The following is a 16,804-nucleotide window of genomic DNA, read 5'->3' as shown; positions in this document are numbered from 1 at the left end:
AAAACAAAAGGACAATTTGTTGTCATTTGGAGCTAGCTTCTGATATATGATGACCATGATATACGTTATTTGATGACCATGATATATGTCAGTCTGAAATGAGCGGATCAAATATGAGTCAGGTGAAAACGGGTCAAACACCCATTTTCACCTGACTCATTTTTGAGCCTCATAGCAATCTCTTGCATCACTGGAGAAGGGCAATATTTTAAACATGTAGTCAAGTGTATGGATCATGAATAGTATATTATCATGTAAAGCATACAGAGTCTAAAACACAAATAAGAATCCAAGGGGAAAACAAATTTAAGGTGCAAAATCATAATTACATTTCCGGAGAGGAATCCAGAATCTAAAATCAAATACAGAGAATTTAACTGTCTTGTAGTAAATAAACCATTAGATCAAGGGAACTTTTGCACTAGCAGTCTATGGAATAATGTAACCAAGGAAACCCTTCAACACTCACATCCTGTTGATCTTGGTTGATTTCCACCAGCAACATCAATAGTATCCGGAAGGTATCTACAAGGTAAAAGATGAAAAAGAATAATTAACTTCAACAAAAATCTTAAGAGGGGATCCTAAATGTTTTGACATACAAAAATTGGCAATTTCATTACAACAACAACAACCCAGTGAAATCCCACAACGTGGGGTCTGGGGAGGGTAGAGTGTACGCAGACCTTACTCCTACCAAGGTAGGACGGCTGTTTCCGAGAGACCCTCGGCTCAAAAAAGGCATAAAAGGGGGTCAGATAAGGTTAAGAAATTCAAAGCGCTATAGGAAAATAAATAACGAAGGCATCACAGATAAAATAGAGTAATCAAAAGTACTGAAAGCAATAAATAGTAACAGAAATAGCAGAATGAGAGTACAAGGAATTGTAATGTGCTAGTGCGCCTATGAATAGGGAAGAATAACGAGACTATGTACTAGCCTTCTACCCTAATGTGGGTCCTCCACAGCCTCCTATCTAAGGTCATGTCCTCGGTAAGCTGTAACTGAGCCATGTCCTGTCTAATCACCTCTCCCCAATACTTCTTCGGCCTACCCCTACCTCTTCTGTAACCATCCATGGCCAACCTCTCACACCTCCTCACTGGGTCATCTGTGTCTCTCCTCTTCACATGCCCAAACCATCTCAGTCGCATTTCCCGCATCTTGTCTTCCACCGAGGCCACTCCTACCTTGTCCCGAATAGCCTCATTTCTAATCCTGTCGCTCCTGGTGTGACCACACATCCATCTCAACATTCTCATCTCGGCAACTTTCATCTTTTGAATGTGAGAGATCTTAACTGGCCAACACTCTGCCCCATACAACATAGCCGGTCTAACCACCACTTTGTAGAACTTGCCCTTAAGTTGTGGTGGCACCTTCTTGTCGCATAACACTCCGGAAGCGAGCCTCCATTTCATCCACGCTGCCCCAATACGATGTGTGACATCATCGTCAATCTCCCCGCTGCCTTGCATGATAGACCCAAGATACTTAAAACTACTTCTCTTTTGAATGGCTTGGGCACCAAGCTTAACTTCCACGCCAACCTCCTGAGGTGTCTCACTAAACTTGCACTCTAAGTACTCTGTCTTGGTCATACTCAGCTTAAGATCTAAGTACTCTGTCTTGGCAATTTCATTGTGCCTCAAAAATGATTTTCAAACTTCTAAGTTAAATTATAAAGGCATGTTAAGGTGTTTCCAGCTTCACAATGAATCTCGTCATATTAACCTGTAGAGGTGGAATAGAACAATCAAATCGGAACAGGAGAAATAATTTTCAAGGTCCTTATTAAACTTATCTTCGTCAAAATATCTCTATCTATCAAAGATTTTCTCTTTTTTCCAGTCAAGTGCGGGCCTTTAAGAACCAACTAGGGTTAAACATAGTATACAATATTGTAAGCTGAATGCATCCCCCTTCCCAAATAAATTAGAAATATAGATACTATCCTGTTTGGAAGAGGTACTCACATTTCTTCTTCAGGTTCATTTTTCAGAGCATTTTTAGCTATACACTGGAAAGCTGCATCCACATTGAATCCCTCTTTTGCAGAGGTCTCAAAGTAAGGTATCCCCTTGGAGGCACACCATGCCTTAGCTTTCTTCTCAGACACCTGCAATCCACACAACCATTATGAAGCCAATGATCTATCCATTCACACCCATCCAAAGATACCAAATTCAGTAAGAGCATGACTCAAGTGAGGAAGAATCGTCAAGAGAGATTAATTTACCACTCGACTATTGCCACCGTCAACATCTATCTTATTCCCCAATACAACAAATGGAAAGTTCTCAGGATCAGATGGGCTGGCCTGAACATTAAGGAAAAATTCTCAGAAATCACTTCTACACGTCAAAGCTTGCAAGAAAATTACGAATCTATAACTCTGTACTACCTGGATCAGAAATTCTTCTCTCCAGTTGTTCAGGCTCTCAAATGACTTCATGACATTCACATCATACACTAGAACACAACAATCTGCTCCACGGTAGAAAGCCACACCAAGGCTTTGGAACCTTTCCTGCCCAGCTGTATCCCATATCTAAGGCAAAACAATAAGTCCAGTAGATTAGAAGTAATCAGGTGACCAACTCTGGAAAAGTATCCAGGATTTATAGCCATATCCTAAAGCACCATATTTCAATATCTTACAAGCCATAAATTCAAATTAACCTGAAAACCATGAATTTAGAATGCTAATTTCCATTATACTTGAAGAAATCATTAATTGGAGACAACTTCAATTTCCACTAGACTACAAGAGAAAAAGAAACATTTTTTTGAGAAAGCTAAAAGGAGTACAAGACTGCCAGAAAATTATATCGGCTAAAAAGACAAATCGATGCACCAAGAACAGAAGGTTGGTTTTATTTTTGAACTAATGCATCTGTCTTGACTCAACGATTTTACAGCAAAACCTCTGCTAGTGGTGTAATATGTGTGTGCAGAGAAAAGGTGGGATCAAATAGATAAAAGAACTCAATAGTAGTTTACACTGGCTATGATGGTGGTGCCAAAGAAAGGATGTTGTAAAAAAACCAGCTATTCATATGCCAGTTTACTAACACATTAGCTAGCAAACAGCCTCCAAAATCCTGCTATGACTTATGAGACTAAAAGTTCTAATTCAATCTTGAGAGGCATTCCATTTTGAGTCTAAAACTCCCCAGTTCAGGATGAGGATACGATGGAAGACCTTCAACCATCCCCTAGAAACAGTTTACAAGTCCTGAAATATGAAACTAAGAAAGGAAAAACATAGAATTTGGAAGTAAGAAACTACGGAAAATGTGGCAAGAACATTCAAGGATATTGAATCAAATTCGTTAAATAAAATCAATGGACATTACATATGCAAACAACAATATCATATAACAATAATAACTACGCCCCAATATCAAACAAGTTGGGGTCGGCTATATAAATCCTTACTGACCATGTTTCTTTGTTTAAGCTCAATTCATGTTATTATCATACAAAATAAAAATGAAAGTGAAGAATAAGCTAAATATATACAAATAATTTAATTATACTATTAAAAAATCAATATGTTTTTATTGGCATATAAATTTATGATTATCTAGAAAAGCAATAGGTGCAGAATCAACATATTAACAAGACTAAAACCTATCCCGAACTATCTATATGAATCTTTTACTTTCATTATGCCTTATCTTTAGACTTGAGTATTGGTTCCAAGAAATTGTAGGTCTTTCAGAACAATTTCCTTACATGCGATCTTAGGTCTACCTCGTCCCCTTTTTAATACCTTCATTCACTACAGTTTTACACCTAAAGACTGGTGCACCTGTAGGTCAATGCATGGCATGATCAAATCAGCTCAAACAACTCTCTCATTTCATCCACAACAACAGTATCCTATGAGCAATAGATCATGTATCATTATTACAGGAAAGTCTAAAATGGGCTTAAATGGAGCAACATGGTCAGTGAGGATTCATATAGCCGACCCCAACTTTCTTGGGATTGAAGCATACCTGTTTTCTTGTTATTACAGAAAACGGACATTTAACTGACAAACAGAAAGAAACTCTGTTGCAAACTACCTTTTAGAAGTAAAAAGGCTTACTATGGAGATAGTGCTATCCACATTGTCACTTGATAGTAAAAATAGTAAATTGCAGAAGAAATGGTCAGTCTAGAAGGGGGCAAGAGAAAGTATGTGACTGAACACGTCAAAACCATGTCTATTTTGGTGAGTAAGCTCTCTGCAATAGACCCTACAGAAACTTCTCAAAGGCACTACTCTACTGCAATGTCATTACATCTTGATACATGATTGATGTTTGAAATGAAAGTCGTGTTAATTACATTTGTTATCTGAAACAAGTGTTAAGGGGTAAGTAACAATGTACAAAGCAATTTCACGGAATAAAAGAGGACTGAGAATAGCTTTCATTGTATGCTTCTGAGTATTGAATCTAACCTGTAATGTGTACAACCTATCCTCAAACTGGACTTCTTTTGTCAAGAAATCAGCTCCAATTGTGGCCTTGTATTGGTTGCTAAACTTGCGATTCACATACCTAAAGTAATTATGGAAGAAGAGTATACAGTAAGAAGGAACCCAAAATGGAGAAGAAAAATATCTACTTTACAATTCAACAGAGAGGAATCCGAGAGTACTGGTTCATCAGAGATGTTTTCCCCACCCTACAAAAGGATAAAAAAGTGAGTAACACACATTACATGATAAAGTGGTGTACAACAACACAGACATTTAAAAAATAAAGACATAGGATCCATCAGAACCAACTCATGAATTCACAGCACACAAGTGTGATTTAAGGCTCCATCAAAAGGTCTACTAAGAAAAGTTCAAACAGGAATAAAAATTAAAGAAATTTACAAATGCAAAGATGCCATTATATCAAAATTGTTTTTTTAATTTAAAATTACAACCTTAAACAAACAATTTTCAAGCTACACCCTATCTATATATGAAATCAAAGGGAATCACATTTTCAAAATATTTTTTTCTCTTAGATTCTCCTTGACGCTCAGACTACAGTCAATTCGTATCAATTTTTCATCGATTAAAGAATCAATAGGGAACAGAAAGACTAAAAAAACAAATTCAGCTGCTATACAACGTTAACAACAATCTGAAGCTCCCAGATTTCAGAAGAAATTGAATAAAACCGAATCAAACGATGTAACTTAGATTGCGGAAACCAAAACAACAAAATTGCATGAAACAACCATTACATTGGCAAAGAAACCGATGAGATCGGAAATTAATTCGATGAGAATTTAGGCAATACTAACCCACTATCGCCGAGGATTATGACCTTGAGAAGCATCCGCCTTCGAGAAGCCATAATTTTTTTTTTCGAAACCAAAAAGCTTAAAAGTTCAATACGAAGCAGTGATATTGAATTGAATTTTGTTATGGTACGATCAACTTTCGAGAAAAAGAGAGAGGGTGGGGAGGGGAGGGGTGGGGTGGGGTTGGATGGACACAAATTTTCTTGCTTGTGTAATTAGTTTAGAAAAAAATGTAAATTTTATGAGTGCTAATGTACCCACACTAATATTCGACCATTCGTTTTTACTTCCCCATTATTAACTTGTTACAATGGTAATAATAATAAATAAAATAACAGTTGCTATAATAAATTTAATAAGTGCTATAAAAAACATAATTATCATTAATAATAAAGGTAAATAAAAAAATATTTGATATGAAGATAAAATAGATAAAATATTCTATGACTCATAGGCTATGAGGTATCATATTTACATGAGGTAACTAATTCTTATAAATGGTGGATAAATAACCACAAAATTAATTAATATTTCAAATCAAATACAGAATAAAATAATTATATATTTATCTCAAAAATATTATTTTTATCTCTTATATCAAATGATCCCTAAATGATACTGTAATTTATTTTTGAGTTATCTAAACTAGACAAATAAAAATAAATATCTATTTTCATCTAATGGGTAAATAAAAATGGACGGGGACACGAAACTCAATCGTCACATCTCCGTTACAGCGAGGATTGTGCTTGTAAATAGAATATTCCTCTTTATGTGCTTACCCAGAACTTCCACCCAAGGCTAATTAGACCCTAAAAAATTTTCTTTTGTTAATTAGACCCATCAAATTTACTTCCAGGGTCTTTTGATCCCCTGATGGCTCACTGCCAAATATCAAGTGTTCCATCACAAAACAGGAAAAACGTACTAGTGTTTGAAAACCACATATGCCTCTATGTGCAAATTGATCTGACATGTAATGCATACTTCAGTTATTTTACAAAAATTAGATGGCCAAATTATATAAGAGAAAACACACAATTACTCTCCTAAAATAAGGCCTGTATTTCAAAAAGTCCTATTAAGTCCTAAACAATTTTGAATTGATATTATTGCCGAGGTAACTGTTTAGGCGGCATCATTGTGGCAACAGGATAACGACAAAGATGATAACAATCACGATATTTTGAAATTTGATTACCTGTATTCCACTGTTACTGTGGGCGTGTTTGAAGTCCAGATACTACTGTTTGGACAATAATGCATACGACAACCAAGATTTGGCCAAAATAACATGAAACCAAGCTAACTGTTTCATTTTATATTTCACCATGAAATATTGTGAAGGTTGAGATCGTTGTGCCCTGTGCAGTTGTTAAAGAGTAAAAAATCGATGAATGCAAGACATGTATCTTCACAGGCACATATTGACATGACCACCCGGTGCGGGTAACTATTTACCTTGGGAACAGTTTCAAGGATAAAAAAATCACAGCCAATTTCATGGCTTCTAACATTGTTTTTGATAATCCTTTCTTTACATATAACTTTTGAGGAACTGGTTATGGGAACAGTACAAAATCTGCAACAGCACCTATATCAATTGATAATTACATAGAGCAGTGGCATATGAAAGGTATGCCAAATTCAACAATTCTCTAAACACGCTACCAAATCCAACAATTTCTGAAAAGAGTTAATTACATTGCTTCTGTTCGAAAAAAAACACTCTTTTCTGCTTCCTAGCTGCCTTCTAGTCTATTCTAATGTCTCGACGACCTTCAACACTAGAGCGTGTACCTTGAGTTGTTCTTAGGCCTTCACTACTTGAACCGGAAGGATGGGGGCCAAATTCGCTGGTAGGCCCACTGCATTCACTAGAATTCTGTGCCTGGCTTTCTAGTGCCATCTTTCTAAATTTCTTAAGGTCTTCTTTGTACTGAGCAGCGTCGAAATCCGAGCTTCCGTAAGATTCATGTATACCACTATGTCCAGGTCTAAGTCCTTCATTTAACTCATCCAGCGGCAAATTTCCTTCTAAAGCTCTGACAACCTGCATAAGAAAAGTTCCAATACTGAATAGTAAGCCCAGACAAGTCTTCTTTGAAAGTAAATATAGGATTCATGGGAAAGAAAAGAAAAGGCGGTAAGCATGATATTTAGAGGGCAAGAGGCATTCAGAAAGAAGAAGAAGAGATTAGGAAAGAGGAAGACTGCTAAGTTTCCAACTTGAGATCTCAACAAACAAAGAAAGATTTACTTTGGCTAAGTGTATTTCTGGAACTAACAAGAAGAATAGGTATATTTCATATGATTCGTAAATCCTCGAATATAGTGTAGCCACCTTGCCATTGAGAAAGATGATTATAGATCCAAGTTATTTCAATTGTATAGTCCAGCTTCCACTGAGCTAAGGCAAGATGAAGCAGAACACAACACGTTCTTCTATTCCACTTGTAAGGACAGTTAAAAGGTGAATATGCTACTAAAAGGGGGTATTTTGCTTTCTTTCCAAGTAGTTTCAATAGAAATGATAAATTGCTTTCTCATTTAACATCTGAAATTGAAACTCAAGGAGACATTCTTGGGAAATCTCTTGTAGACTTGCTGTAATTGTCAGTACCTATAAAGAACACAATGTGACACACTGTTGTCCCGAGAATTTATAATGAACAAGGTTCGGAGCAATTGAGGAATATTCCTAGAAATGTACACTATAAATATGCGCTATAAACTCCTTTTAATAATTAATCTATATTTTGAGACACTAACTGTGCAAGGAAACAAATAGAAGCACCTGACACACATAGTAGGAACTGGTAGAGTATACTTAATAGGACAAAAGATGTTCTTTAAGCAACAAGTATCAGACACCAGTTTTGGTGTCAGAGAGGAAACTAGTAATAACTGTTTGAGGCAAAAAAAAAAAAGGCAAAAAGACTCGAATATAAATCAATATAACCTTTTGTCACGAGAGTAATTTGACCTTACTTTCTAACTTCAGACAGTTACTTTCCCACATGCAAATCTAAAGTTAATGATGCAGCTACAATATGTATAAAACTGATCTTGCAGAAGTAGAAGGTACCTGACTCATACGAGGCCTGCGACGTGCCAGATGGCGCACACACACAGCAGCACAAGTGACCATTCTGGTCATCTCAGTAGAGTCATAATTCTGGTCCAATCTTGGATCAGCCAGAGTATCAAAATTGCCATCATCCAGAGCCTGGGTAAGCAAAGGCCTCGCCTGATTTCAAGAGAAAATTGTTACTTTTACGTGGGATATGTAATTTTGCTTTTATATTCAACTGGTGGGTGCTGAGTGGGAAGTAGAAGAAGAAGAAGATAGATGCTCTAGATCATCTCAGAAGCTTAACAGCTACAAATAATAAAAAGAAAGACTTAACAATCCTTCATAAGATGAGCAGCACCAATGGAAGAACATCATGAAGATATTTCTGTTTACCAATTGCTGACAGTATCATGGAAAACATTTTTACTAGTTTTCTGTTAGGAAACGGGGAGAAAGATTGGCCAGACTCAAATCCACCATACATGCCAGTTTGATATGGGATGAGTTACAGCCTCTGGTCAATATGCAAGACAAGCTGACCCACTTGACGGAGTAGAAAGACTAAAGAAAGCTAAGCAAGCTAGAGGTCAAACAAGAGAGAAACCTAAAATGTCAATACCATAAACAGAAAACTCATAGAAATGTGAAGAGACAACGATGGAAAGAGACAAGGAGAGAGCATGGATGAATACATTCCTTTTTAAATCAATGGATGAATAGATAATCCTGACCTCACATGAAAACCTGAGATGAGTTTCTGAACACCTAGTCAAGCCAAGTAAAAGCCGTAAAATAATAGAGACGGAATAATTTCAAGGCGCTGTTTATCCTTAAATTAAGCTATCAGCTGATGACATGTAATTGCCACTATCCTGAACCTACAGCCTTTCCATATTGCAAAAAAAAAAATCATAGAAAAATGAATTCGTCTCAAATCGAATAGTTACTTTCTTGGCCTGTCCCACTCCCTAAAGCACCATAAATGTTGCAATATCTTCCAAGTCATACAAAATTTCTACTTCCAGCAGCTCACTCTTGAGAGTCCTCAATTTATAGACCATTCCACCCACTACAATACCAAACTGGCACAGCTAGGACATGAAGATGAATGCTAAAGGTTTGTTGTAAAGTTTTGAGCTTTACCTAGCTCTTCAATCTTCACAAGTCACGCTACCAAATGCTTAAAATGCAAATATCCTTCCATGGGTTGTGGTCTTTGACACCAAACTAGAAACTAGACTTTGAATAAATATCATATAAATCTCTATTCATCTGGCTCCTTCAGCCAGTATTTTGCAGTTTTTAAAGTAGTCCTTGTATCGTTATAAAAGCGACAATTAGAAAACAGTGAAATTTTCTGGACTGAAATGTTGGAAAGAGATCTTCAAACAGAAATCAAGAGGTGTCTTATATAACAAGATGGTGATGAAGTAGTGGCTAAAAGGACTTTCCTTGCTGGGGCAGTCTATAAAACATCTAGACTACTTGAGTTAATCATTCTATTTTGTATAGACTTTTTTTTGGAGTTTACTCCAAGTCGCTTGTATAGAGACTTGGAATAAACTAAGTTATGCTTGTATGACTTGCACTAAATTGGCATGTTAAACATGTTATTGAAGGTGATATCAGCTATCTAAAAGCTATACCAAGGACAGGATAGGATGTCCTCACTGGTGAGATATTATATTAATCCCCAAGTCTAACATGAACATCCTTGAGTCTTTAACTAAAATGTTCTTTGCTGGTGGGCAAGATGAGGATCAAGAACTAACTCAAGTCAGAAATAAGAAAGCAGGATGTGAATAACCCAATGAAGGAGTTTTGTCAAATGAAAGTACACATGGAATTTTGATGGCCAAGAGCTCCCCTTTCTATCCAATCTCCTACAGGATCAATGCCAGTGAGACGCAGAAATGTCGACCTTGACCATATCAAATACGTATGCGGGCTTCATTTCAGGCCAATGTAAGGCCGCACAGCAAAAGCCAAGGGAACCAATCAAAATACAATTATACCAGCATCTCCATTTTAGGGTTTTAAGTAGGGTATTAGGTTCCGGTAAGAACTTCTGTTGTTACAACTAGCAGAAGATAGGCACTACCGCATCAATCAGTTGACATACATGACAGCTATGAAGTCTTTGATTAAAGAACTGATCATGTTGGGACGGATTGGATGATTAGTTGAGATATTGAGGAAGCACATGTAGCGAAAATAATTTGGCTGCTTCAGGGGCTCGCAATCTCAGCAAGCATATATTCTAACACACAGGTTGTTTGTTTGTTCATTAGTGTAGAAATAAGACAACTGGATTATTTCCTTGTGTATAAGTTGCACGTAAAGGGATAAGCCTTAATTAGTCAGAGTAAAAGTTAAATCAATAGACATTAAAAACCCAATGGAAAAGTGAGGATTCATATGGCCTACCAACTTGTTTGGGATTGAGGCGTAGTTGTAGGAGTAAGTAAGATTAAGTTTCAATGAAACACGGTATCCTTCATATAGTTTTAATAAAAAATAGAAACTAGTAGCTTTTTGCAGCTATGCCTTCTCACGAAACAGCAATAGAACCAACCACTATCTGCAAAATCCTGGTAACAAACTTCAAAATTCCCCACCGACACAAAAACAACAACATACTCAGTGAAATCCCACAAGTGGGGTCTGGGGAGGGTAGAGTGTACACAGACCTTACCACTACCTCATGGAGATAGACAGGCTATTTCCGAAAGACCCTCGGCTCAAAAGTATCAGCCCCAAGTAAGAGAAAATTCCCCACCGACACATATTAGATAAAATAGCAATGCACAGCAAACAATAAGTAACAATGCCGTGCATTTAATAGATACCAAGAAGCTCTAATTCACCAAAATTATCAGAGAAAAGAGGTCACATCAACTCCAAGGAACAGAATGCATAAACTCATAACTTGGAAACCACATAGTGTATTAACCTCCTGTCCTTATTCATGAGCATTGGGGAAAACATAATAATGCTACGCACATGCACACGAAATATCTGAACCACATCTAGCTGGGCCAGATTATTGCACTACTCACAAAACAAACTTACCCAGTCAACAATGTTATCGTCGAGGTAGTGTTGAGCTTTATCAATTGGCCGTCTTCCAGTTATAATCTCCAAAAGCATGACTCCAAAAGAGAAGACATCAGACTTTTCAGTCAGTTTCCCAGTAAGAGCAAACTCAGGAGCTAAGTACCTGCAGGTAGGAAGTTAGTGAAAGAAAAGATAAGGAGAGCTCAAAGATAAACATAAACTATAAATGTATCGGGATTAAAGCTTGATTGAATGACCTATAGCAACTGCAGACCAATACTGCATGAGGATGAAAACAGAAACGTCTTTAATAGATAGTAAAAAGAGTATTACCCAAAAGTTCCCATTACTCGTGTGGAGACGTGGGTATCTGTGTCATAATTCAACCTCGCAAGCCCAAAATCAGCAACCTGGATCAAAGATAACAAATGCATTTAGCAATCAACTTATATATAAAGAAAAAAGGAGAGGTGCTCATGCAGTCAGCACTAAACCACAGCAGCATCTACACATGATTAACAAAATTCAGATCATATTTGATGATCTGGGCTTTAGAAAACCAACCCAACCTACTAAAAATAAATTCAACAGAATATAAGTTGAAAGAAAAAATATGAAGGTAAAAAGAGCAAGCAGCGCTTGTTTCTATTTCTTCGATTTAGATCGAGAAAACAAATCCATAGAAGATTCTTAACATTGAGCAGTTCAACTTTATAGGCAAAGATAAATAAAGAATTCCATAATCCCCAGCAAGTAACTGTGAAGATACTTTCCGCTTCATATCAGGTTCCATCAACTTTTTGTGTCAAATGCCGTAATTCTTACTTGAATAATGTACCCAAATAAAACATTGAGGTTTCAAAAAGAGAACCATATGCCAGGTTTTTGAAGCTGACAACTAACACATGATGTCTATCATTAATAATAACATCTTACTGTAATTACAATAAACAGAGGTGGGTGGAAGTTATTTCACTGTTGTCAATCAAAGTTCCGAGGTAAACGAAGAAGAGAAAAAGCTCAGCCTTGATTGCCTCCTGGAAGGATACGATTGGATTAAGGATTTAAAAGCATAGTTGCCTTTGACATTCATGAAGGTAAAAGATGTATATTTTTCATTAAACCTCAAAATTGTAACTCCTATTATTGTAGGGGTGTCCCTTATAAGTAGCCCAGTCATTCTCCACATGAATAAAGCTCTTGCATTCTAAAGTAGATGAAAGTGGAAAATGAAAAGGCATGCTTTCCCAGAAACACTAAAAAATAATTGCAGATTGATGCACACACTATACACTATACACAGAGATGCAGAATTGTTCATTCCACCTTTGCATCAAAATTGTCATCGAGAAGAATATTGGAGGCCTTGATATCGCGATGTATGATCTTGGGATGACCTGCCAAGACAGATACATTTCAACATATTCAATTACATAATCATGAATTCTGCCGACTAAAACAAGAAAGGTGATATTAATTAGTAGAATTCTGCAACTCATGAACATACACTCTTCGTGCAGATATGCCAATCCTCTTGCAGAGCATAAAGTAATTCTCATTCTAGTTTCCCAGCTCAGTGGGGGATGCTCCTTTCCTGCAGTTATGTCTCCTTTTTATTTGTATGAATAAACAGGTAAAAGAAGTATCAACATTATTAAAAAGGTTAAAAGCTAACATATTCAACCATTCATGATAAAGAAAACATTCAACTCTTGGACAACAGCCATGGCAAGATAGATAACCAAGTGTATAATAATGCATCAACATTACTAGTTACTTAGAACACACACTTGAAAATAACAAGAAAATGCAGTTTCTCACTGACTTTTCTAGGGATACCTAAGCTCAACAATAAGAGATGCTTCTCCAGGAAGTGTGTCCAAAACATAATAAAGGAACAAAAGGAGTTAGGAAGGAAAGAAATAGGCTGACCTGGAACATATACTTCTAAAGTATACTTCATAAAGTATACTTCTAAAATATACTTCATAAATATCATTCTAAAATAACAAAATAGTTTTATCAAAAGGCTAAAACTCAAAAGAAATTGGTATCACAAAGTTAGACTTGTTTGTTGTAGGCTTGTAGCTTTAGAGCTGGCTTGTTAGTGGGAATATGCCAATTTCTTCTTCTACTCACATGTCAATTCGAAGAACATTAAGGAACATTTTTTTTCTTTCTTCTCTTTCTCCTTTAGAAAACATGGTTTGGTTAAAGTGGCAACAAGAAGTGCACTGCACAAAAAATTTCCATAAGGCAAGGAAATCAATGAATCTAACTGGCATTATAAAAGAAAAGGGGCACACAACCTCTCTGGAAATGGAAAAAAAGCATCTACCCTTTACCCTTCAAGTCCCTCTCTTTGAACAAAACTAAACCATTTGTAACACCTGATCATCTGCAAGATAGTTTTTTCCTTTTGATAAGTTCCATTTTAGATCGGGAGGTACGCACCTCTTCTGCTTCATGAGAAAAGTTTAAAATACTAAATGAAACAAGAAAATCTTTGAATGCCAAATAAGACAAGAAAATCAGTGAATATGAATACCCGATCCCCTTACCCTTTGAATCCCTCTCTTTGAACCACACTAAACAATTGGTGCTTATTTATGCACATCTAAACTTGGTCATTTGTAATATGGTGAGGACGATTTCTGCTCCATTAAATGATTAAGAAGAACCTCTAATAAAAGCAAGTATGACAGCAGTCCATGCTAAATTGCAGAAGACAAACTATCTAGATATTGAGAACTAACCATGCAAGTGGAACTCCAAGGTTTTGTTTGGGACAAACTCATAAACTAACAACCTCTGCACACCTGAAATGCAGTGTCCAACCAATGAAACAAGATGCTTGTGATGAACATGACTAATAATCTCCACTTCTGCTTGAAATTCACGCTCCCCCTGCCCACTTCCAGCTTTTAGTTGCTTAATTGCAACCTCCTTCCCATCACGGAATACTCCCTTGTATACATATCCAAAACCACCTTGACCAAGGAGGTTGGAAACAGAGAAATTATCGGTAGCAAATGCTAATTCTTGATAGGTGAATGTAGTTCTCGAGAAACTCAAGTTGGAATCAGCAGTTGTTTGTAGAAAAGGTTTGTCAGAACTCAAGTTACTACCAGTGGAAGGTGGCAGTGGAGGAGTACATCCATCTACTGAAGATACTTGTAAATCTGATGTAACGGCTGGTGGAGGGGAGGAATTTAGTGGAATCCTCACCATGTTTTCTTCGGAGGGAGGAGCATTTTGTTGCCAGTGATGATGTTGACCTCCAAACAAATTATCTGAGCATGAAACAAGCAGAAACGAAACCATATTACGTAAATGATGATGGTGATCTAATAATAGTAGTAGTAGGTCATCAATATATATATATATATCATGGGGAGATTTTAAACAAAAATTAATGTGTCCCCGCCTCCCCCAAGGAAAAGACAATTACACACAAACAATCCCCAAAAGAAGTACATTCAACTGCAATTGGTACTTTGCACATATAAGGGAACAAGGCCACCAAGCATTTTAGCACAAAACCTTGATTTAACAATTTCATTTAGTTTTTTTTAACTTAAATTACTTATTTCCAGGCTGTTACTTCTGGATATATTAATTCGTTAAAGAGTACTAATTTGACAGCAAAATAATGTGGTAAAGCTGAAATGCAATGTTTTGCATCTGAAGTGCTTCTTCTGAGGCCATTGGAACACCAAATATCTCCCCCCCCCCCTCCCCCTCTCCCACCACTACTACTAATTTTCCCAAGTGAAGCAGAAATTTGGAAGACTGACGTTTGATTCTTTATTATATTCTTAATAATCACAACTCAATAAAAAAACACAAAACTATTTCACTTAATTGATAGTTCCTTGGATAACAACAACAATATTCAAAAGATCTCATCATCACCAACTATAACCAAGGACATAGTTGAAACTAGTGATGCAACAAATGATGACGAATGTGCTTTGATGCTACCCAAATGCATAAGAAAAGCCTTTTGATAGTCCACTGGCCCTCAAGTTCAATAAATAAATTAAAACACAAACTGTAATAAGTAATAAAACTAGGAGCTCCCATTGGGTCACCGTTCCACGGAAGAACATAACAATATCATACCACTAAGGTCTGCAAGGTGCATAGCAAACGTAATGTGTTATAAGGATGACTACAGATTCAAAATTCTAAAATTGTATGAAACAAAATCTGTGTTTTAAAAAAGACACTAGAGAACAAACACCCAAAGGTGCCAACAACTAAAGTCCAAATGGATATTCAATTCAGAAAATAAATCATTAAAAAATACTTACATTCAAACTAGAATTAAATTATTCAATATGAATTCCGACCCAAATGACCCCAATAAGTGATAAGTAAAATTAAGGAATAGAGAGAATGCATGATCACTTCATTAACTTTGTTTTAAAAACCAACCCAACTAATTAAAAAATAACACTACTAAAATTGCAATAAAAGAAAGTAATAAATTAAGCCCAAAATGGTTATCAAATCTAATATAAGAAGAAATAATCACAAAGATTTCACCTTTGGGACCTTGTGAAGAAGAAGCATGACCAAAATCATTTAACCCGAGACGCCTTTTCCTCCTCTTATACCAAAGGGCAAAAATGCCCACACATATAAGCACAAGCGCTCCTCCAATCCCAATTCCAACTCCAAGTGCTACTAAAGTAGTATTGTTCGACGACCCTTTCGACGGAACACCCATTGGAGAGCTTCCATTAACCGATGAGGGCGGCGGAATTATCGAGGTCGCCGGAGAAGGTTGATTAGCAAGGTCTGGAGATGTTGGAGTAGTTGCATTATCCGCCGGAGGAAACGGCAATGGCGGACCCGACGGCACTCCGGGAAGCCCAGTAGACATTACCGGAGTTCACTTTTTTCCCTAAGAAATAATGTTTTTCAGCACTTTGAAACTAAGATCTTGAGATTCTCTTTCTTTTCTTTTTATTTTTTCCGATTGGCGTGAAGAATTAAAGTGGACAGTTGAAAGAGCGACCAGACATATAAAAGACTGAAGACAAAAAGGTTTAAGACATGACGGAGAAACGTTAAACAGTGAAGAAGATGCAGAAAAGGAAACTGTGGAACGAAACGACGTCGTTTGCTAATGACCTTTAGCCAACTTGCAAAATACTCATATATAGCACCTGCCTTTTTAAATACGTGGTCTAATGGCGATTGTTTTATGACACTTTGAGTCTTTGGACAAAATGATGCTGCGAGAATTACCGTTGAAAAAGAAAATGAAAAAAGGTCGAATCAAGAAAAATATAAAAATAGGAAAACAGATCGCGCGCGTGATTACGGCATGTGAGTGGACCTTTTGTTATTCTTTTCCCAAG

The 16,804-nt window shown here is 36.7% G+C and overlaps 2 protein-coding genes across 3 annotated transcripts; both read right to left on the bottom strand.

Moving 5' to 3' along the window:
* Positions 1 to 227: 227 nt before the first annotated feature.
* Positions 228 to 5,487, bottom strand: LOC129895913 (ras-related protein Rab7). Its single transcript, XM_055971700.1, has 7 exons — positions 5,300 to 5,487; positions 4,658 to 4,684; positions 4,458 to 4,557; positions 2,406 to 2,552; positions 2,241 to 2,321; positions 1,978 to 2,120; positions 228 to 525 (listed from the first exon to the last, which is right to left on the bottom strand). The coding sequence occupies exons 1-7, from the start codon at positions 5,350 to 5,352 to the stop codon at positions 459 to 461; spliced, it is 618 nt and encodes a 205-aa protein (XP_055827675.1). The 5' UTR covers positions 5,353 to 5,487; the 3' UTR covers positions 228 to 458.
* A 1,284-nt stretch (positions 5,488 to 6,771) lies between these two features.
* Positions 6,772 to 16,586, bottom strand: LOC129894352 (proline-rich receptor-like protein kinase PERK15). Of its 2 annotated transcripts, none has more exons than XM_055970009.1 (8): positions 15,984 to 16,586; positions 14,252 to 14,725; positions 12,940 to 13,026; positions 12,759 to 12,829; positions 11,766 to 11,842; positions 11,448 to 11,595; positions 8,388 to 8,549; positions 6,772 to 7,352 (listed from the first exon to the last, which is right to left on the bottom strand). In XM_055970009.1, the coding sequence occupies exons 1-8, from the start codon at positions 16,321 to 16,323 to the stop codon at positions 7,053 to 7,055; spliced, it is 1,659 nt and encodes a 552-aa protein (XP_055825984.1). In that variant the 5' UTR covers positions 16,324 to 16,586; the 3' UTR covers positions 6,772 to 7,052. The 2 variants fall into 2 exon arrangements, with proteins under 2 accessions (XP_055825984.1, XP_055825983.1); XM_055970008.1 differs by having other exon boundaries at positions 14,189 to 14,725; positions 15,984 to 16,585.
* Between the last annotated feature and the right edge of the window lie 218 nt (positions 16,587 to 16,804).

This window comes from Solanum dulcamara, chromosome 7 (genome assembly GCF_947179165.1).
Source record: "Solanum dulcamara chromosome 7, daSolDulc1.2, whole genome shotgun sequence".
In the NCBI taxonomy this organism is placed as follows: domain Eukaryota; kingdom Viridiplantae; phylum Streptophyta; class Magnoliopsida; order Solanales; family Solanaceae; genus Solanum; species Solanum dulcamara.
Note: the sequence above shows the minus strand (reverse complement) of the source record. Positions and strands in the feature narration are given on the sequence as shown.

What these genes read in the sequence shown, in the direction of transcription:
- LOC129895913 (XM_055971700.1), bottom strand. Translation starts at nt 5,352, where the DNA reads ATGGCTTCTCGAAGGCGGATGCTTCTCAAGGTCATAATCCTCGGCGAT. An exon ending in ATAATCCTCGGCGATAGTGG is followed by an intron (nt 4,685 to 5,299) that starts GTTAGTATTGCC and finishes ATCCTTTTGTAG; the next exon opens with GGTGGGGAAAACATCTCTGA. An exon ending in AATGAACCTGAAGAAGAAAT is followed by an intron (nt 526 to 1,977) that starts GTGAGTACCTCT and finishes TTTACCTTGTAG; the next exon opens with ATACCTTCCGGATACTATTG.
- LOC129894352 (XM_055970008.1), bottom strand. Translation starts at nt 16,323, where the DNA reads ATGTCTACTGGGCTTCCCGGAGTGCCGTCGGGTCCGCCATTGCCGTTT. An exon ending in CGAGTAATGGGAACTTTTGG is followed by an intron (nt 11,596 to 11,765) that starts GTAATACTCTTT and finishes TCCTACCTGCAG; the next exon opens with GTACTTAGCTCCTGAGTTTG. An exon ending in ACGATAACATTGTTGACTGG is followed by an intron (nt 8,550 to 11,447) that starts GTAAGTTTGTTT and finishes TCTTGAAATCAG; the next exon opens with GCGAGGCCTTTGCTTACCCA.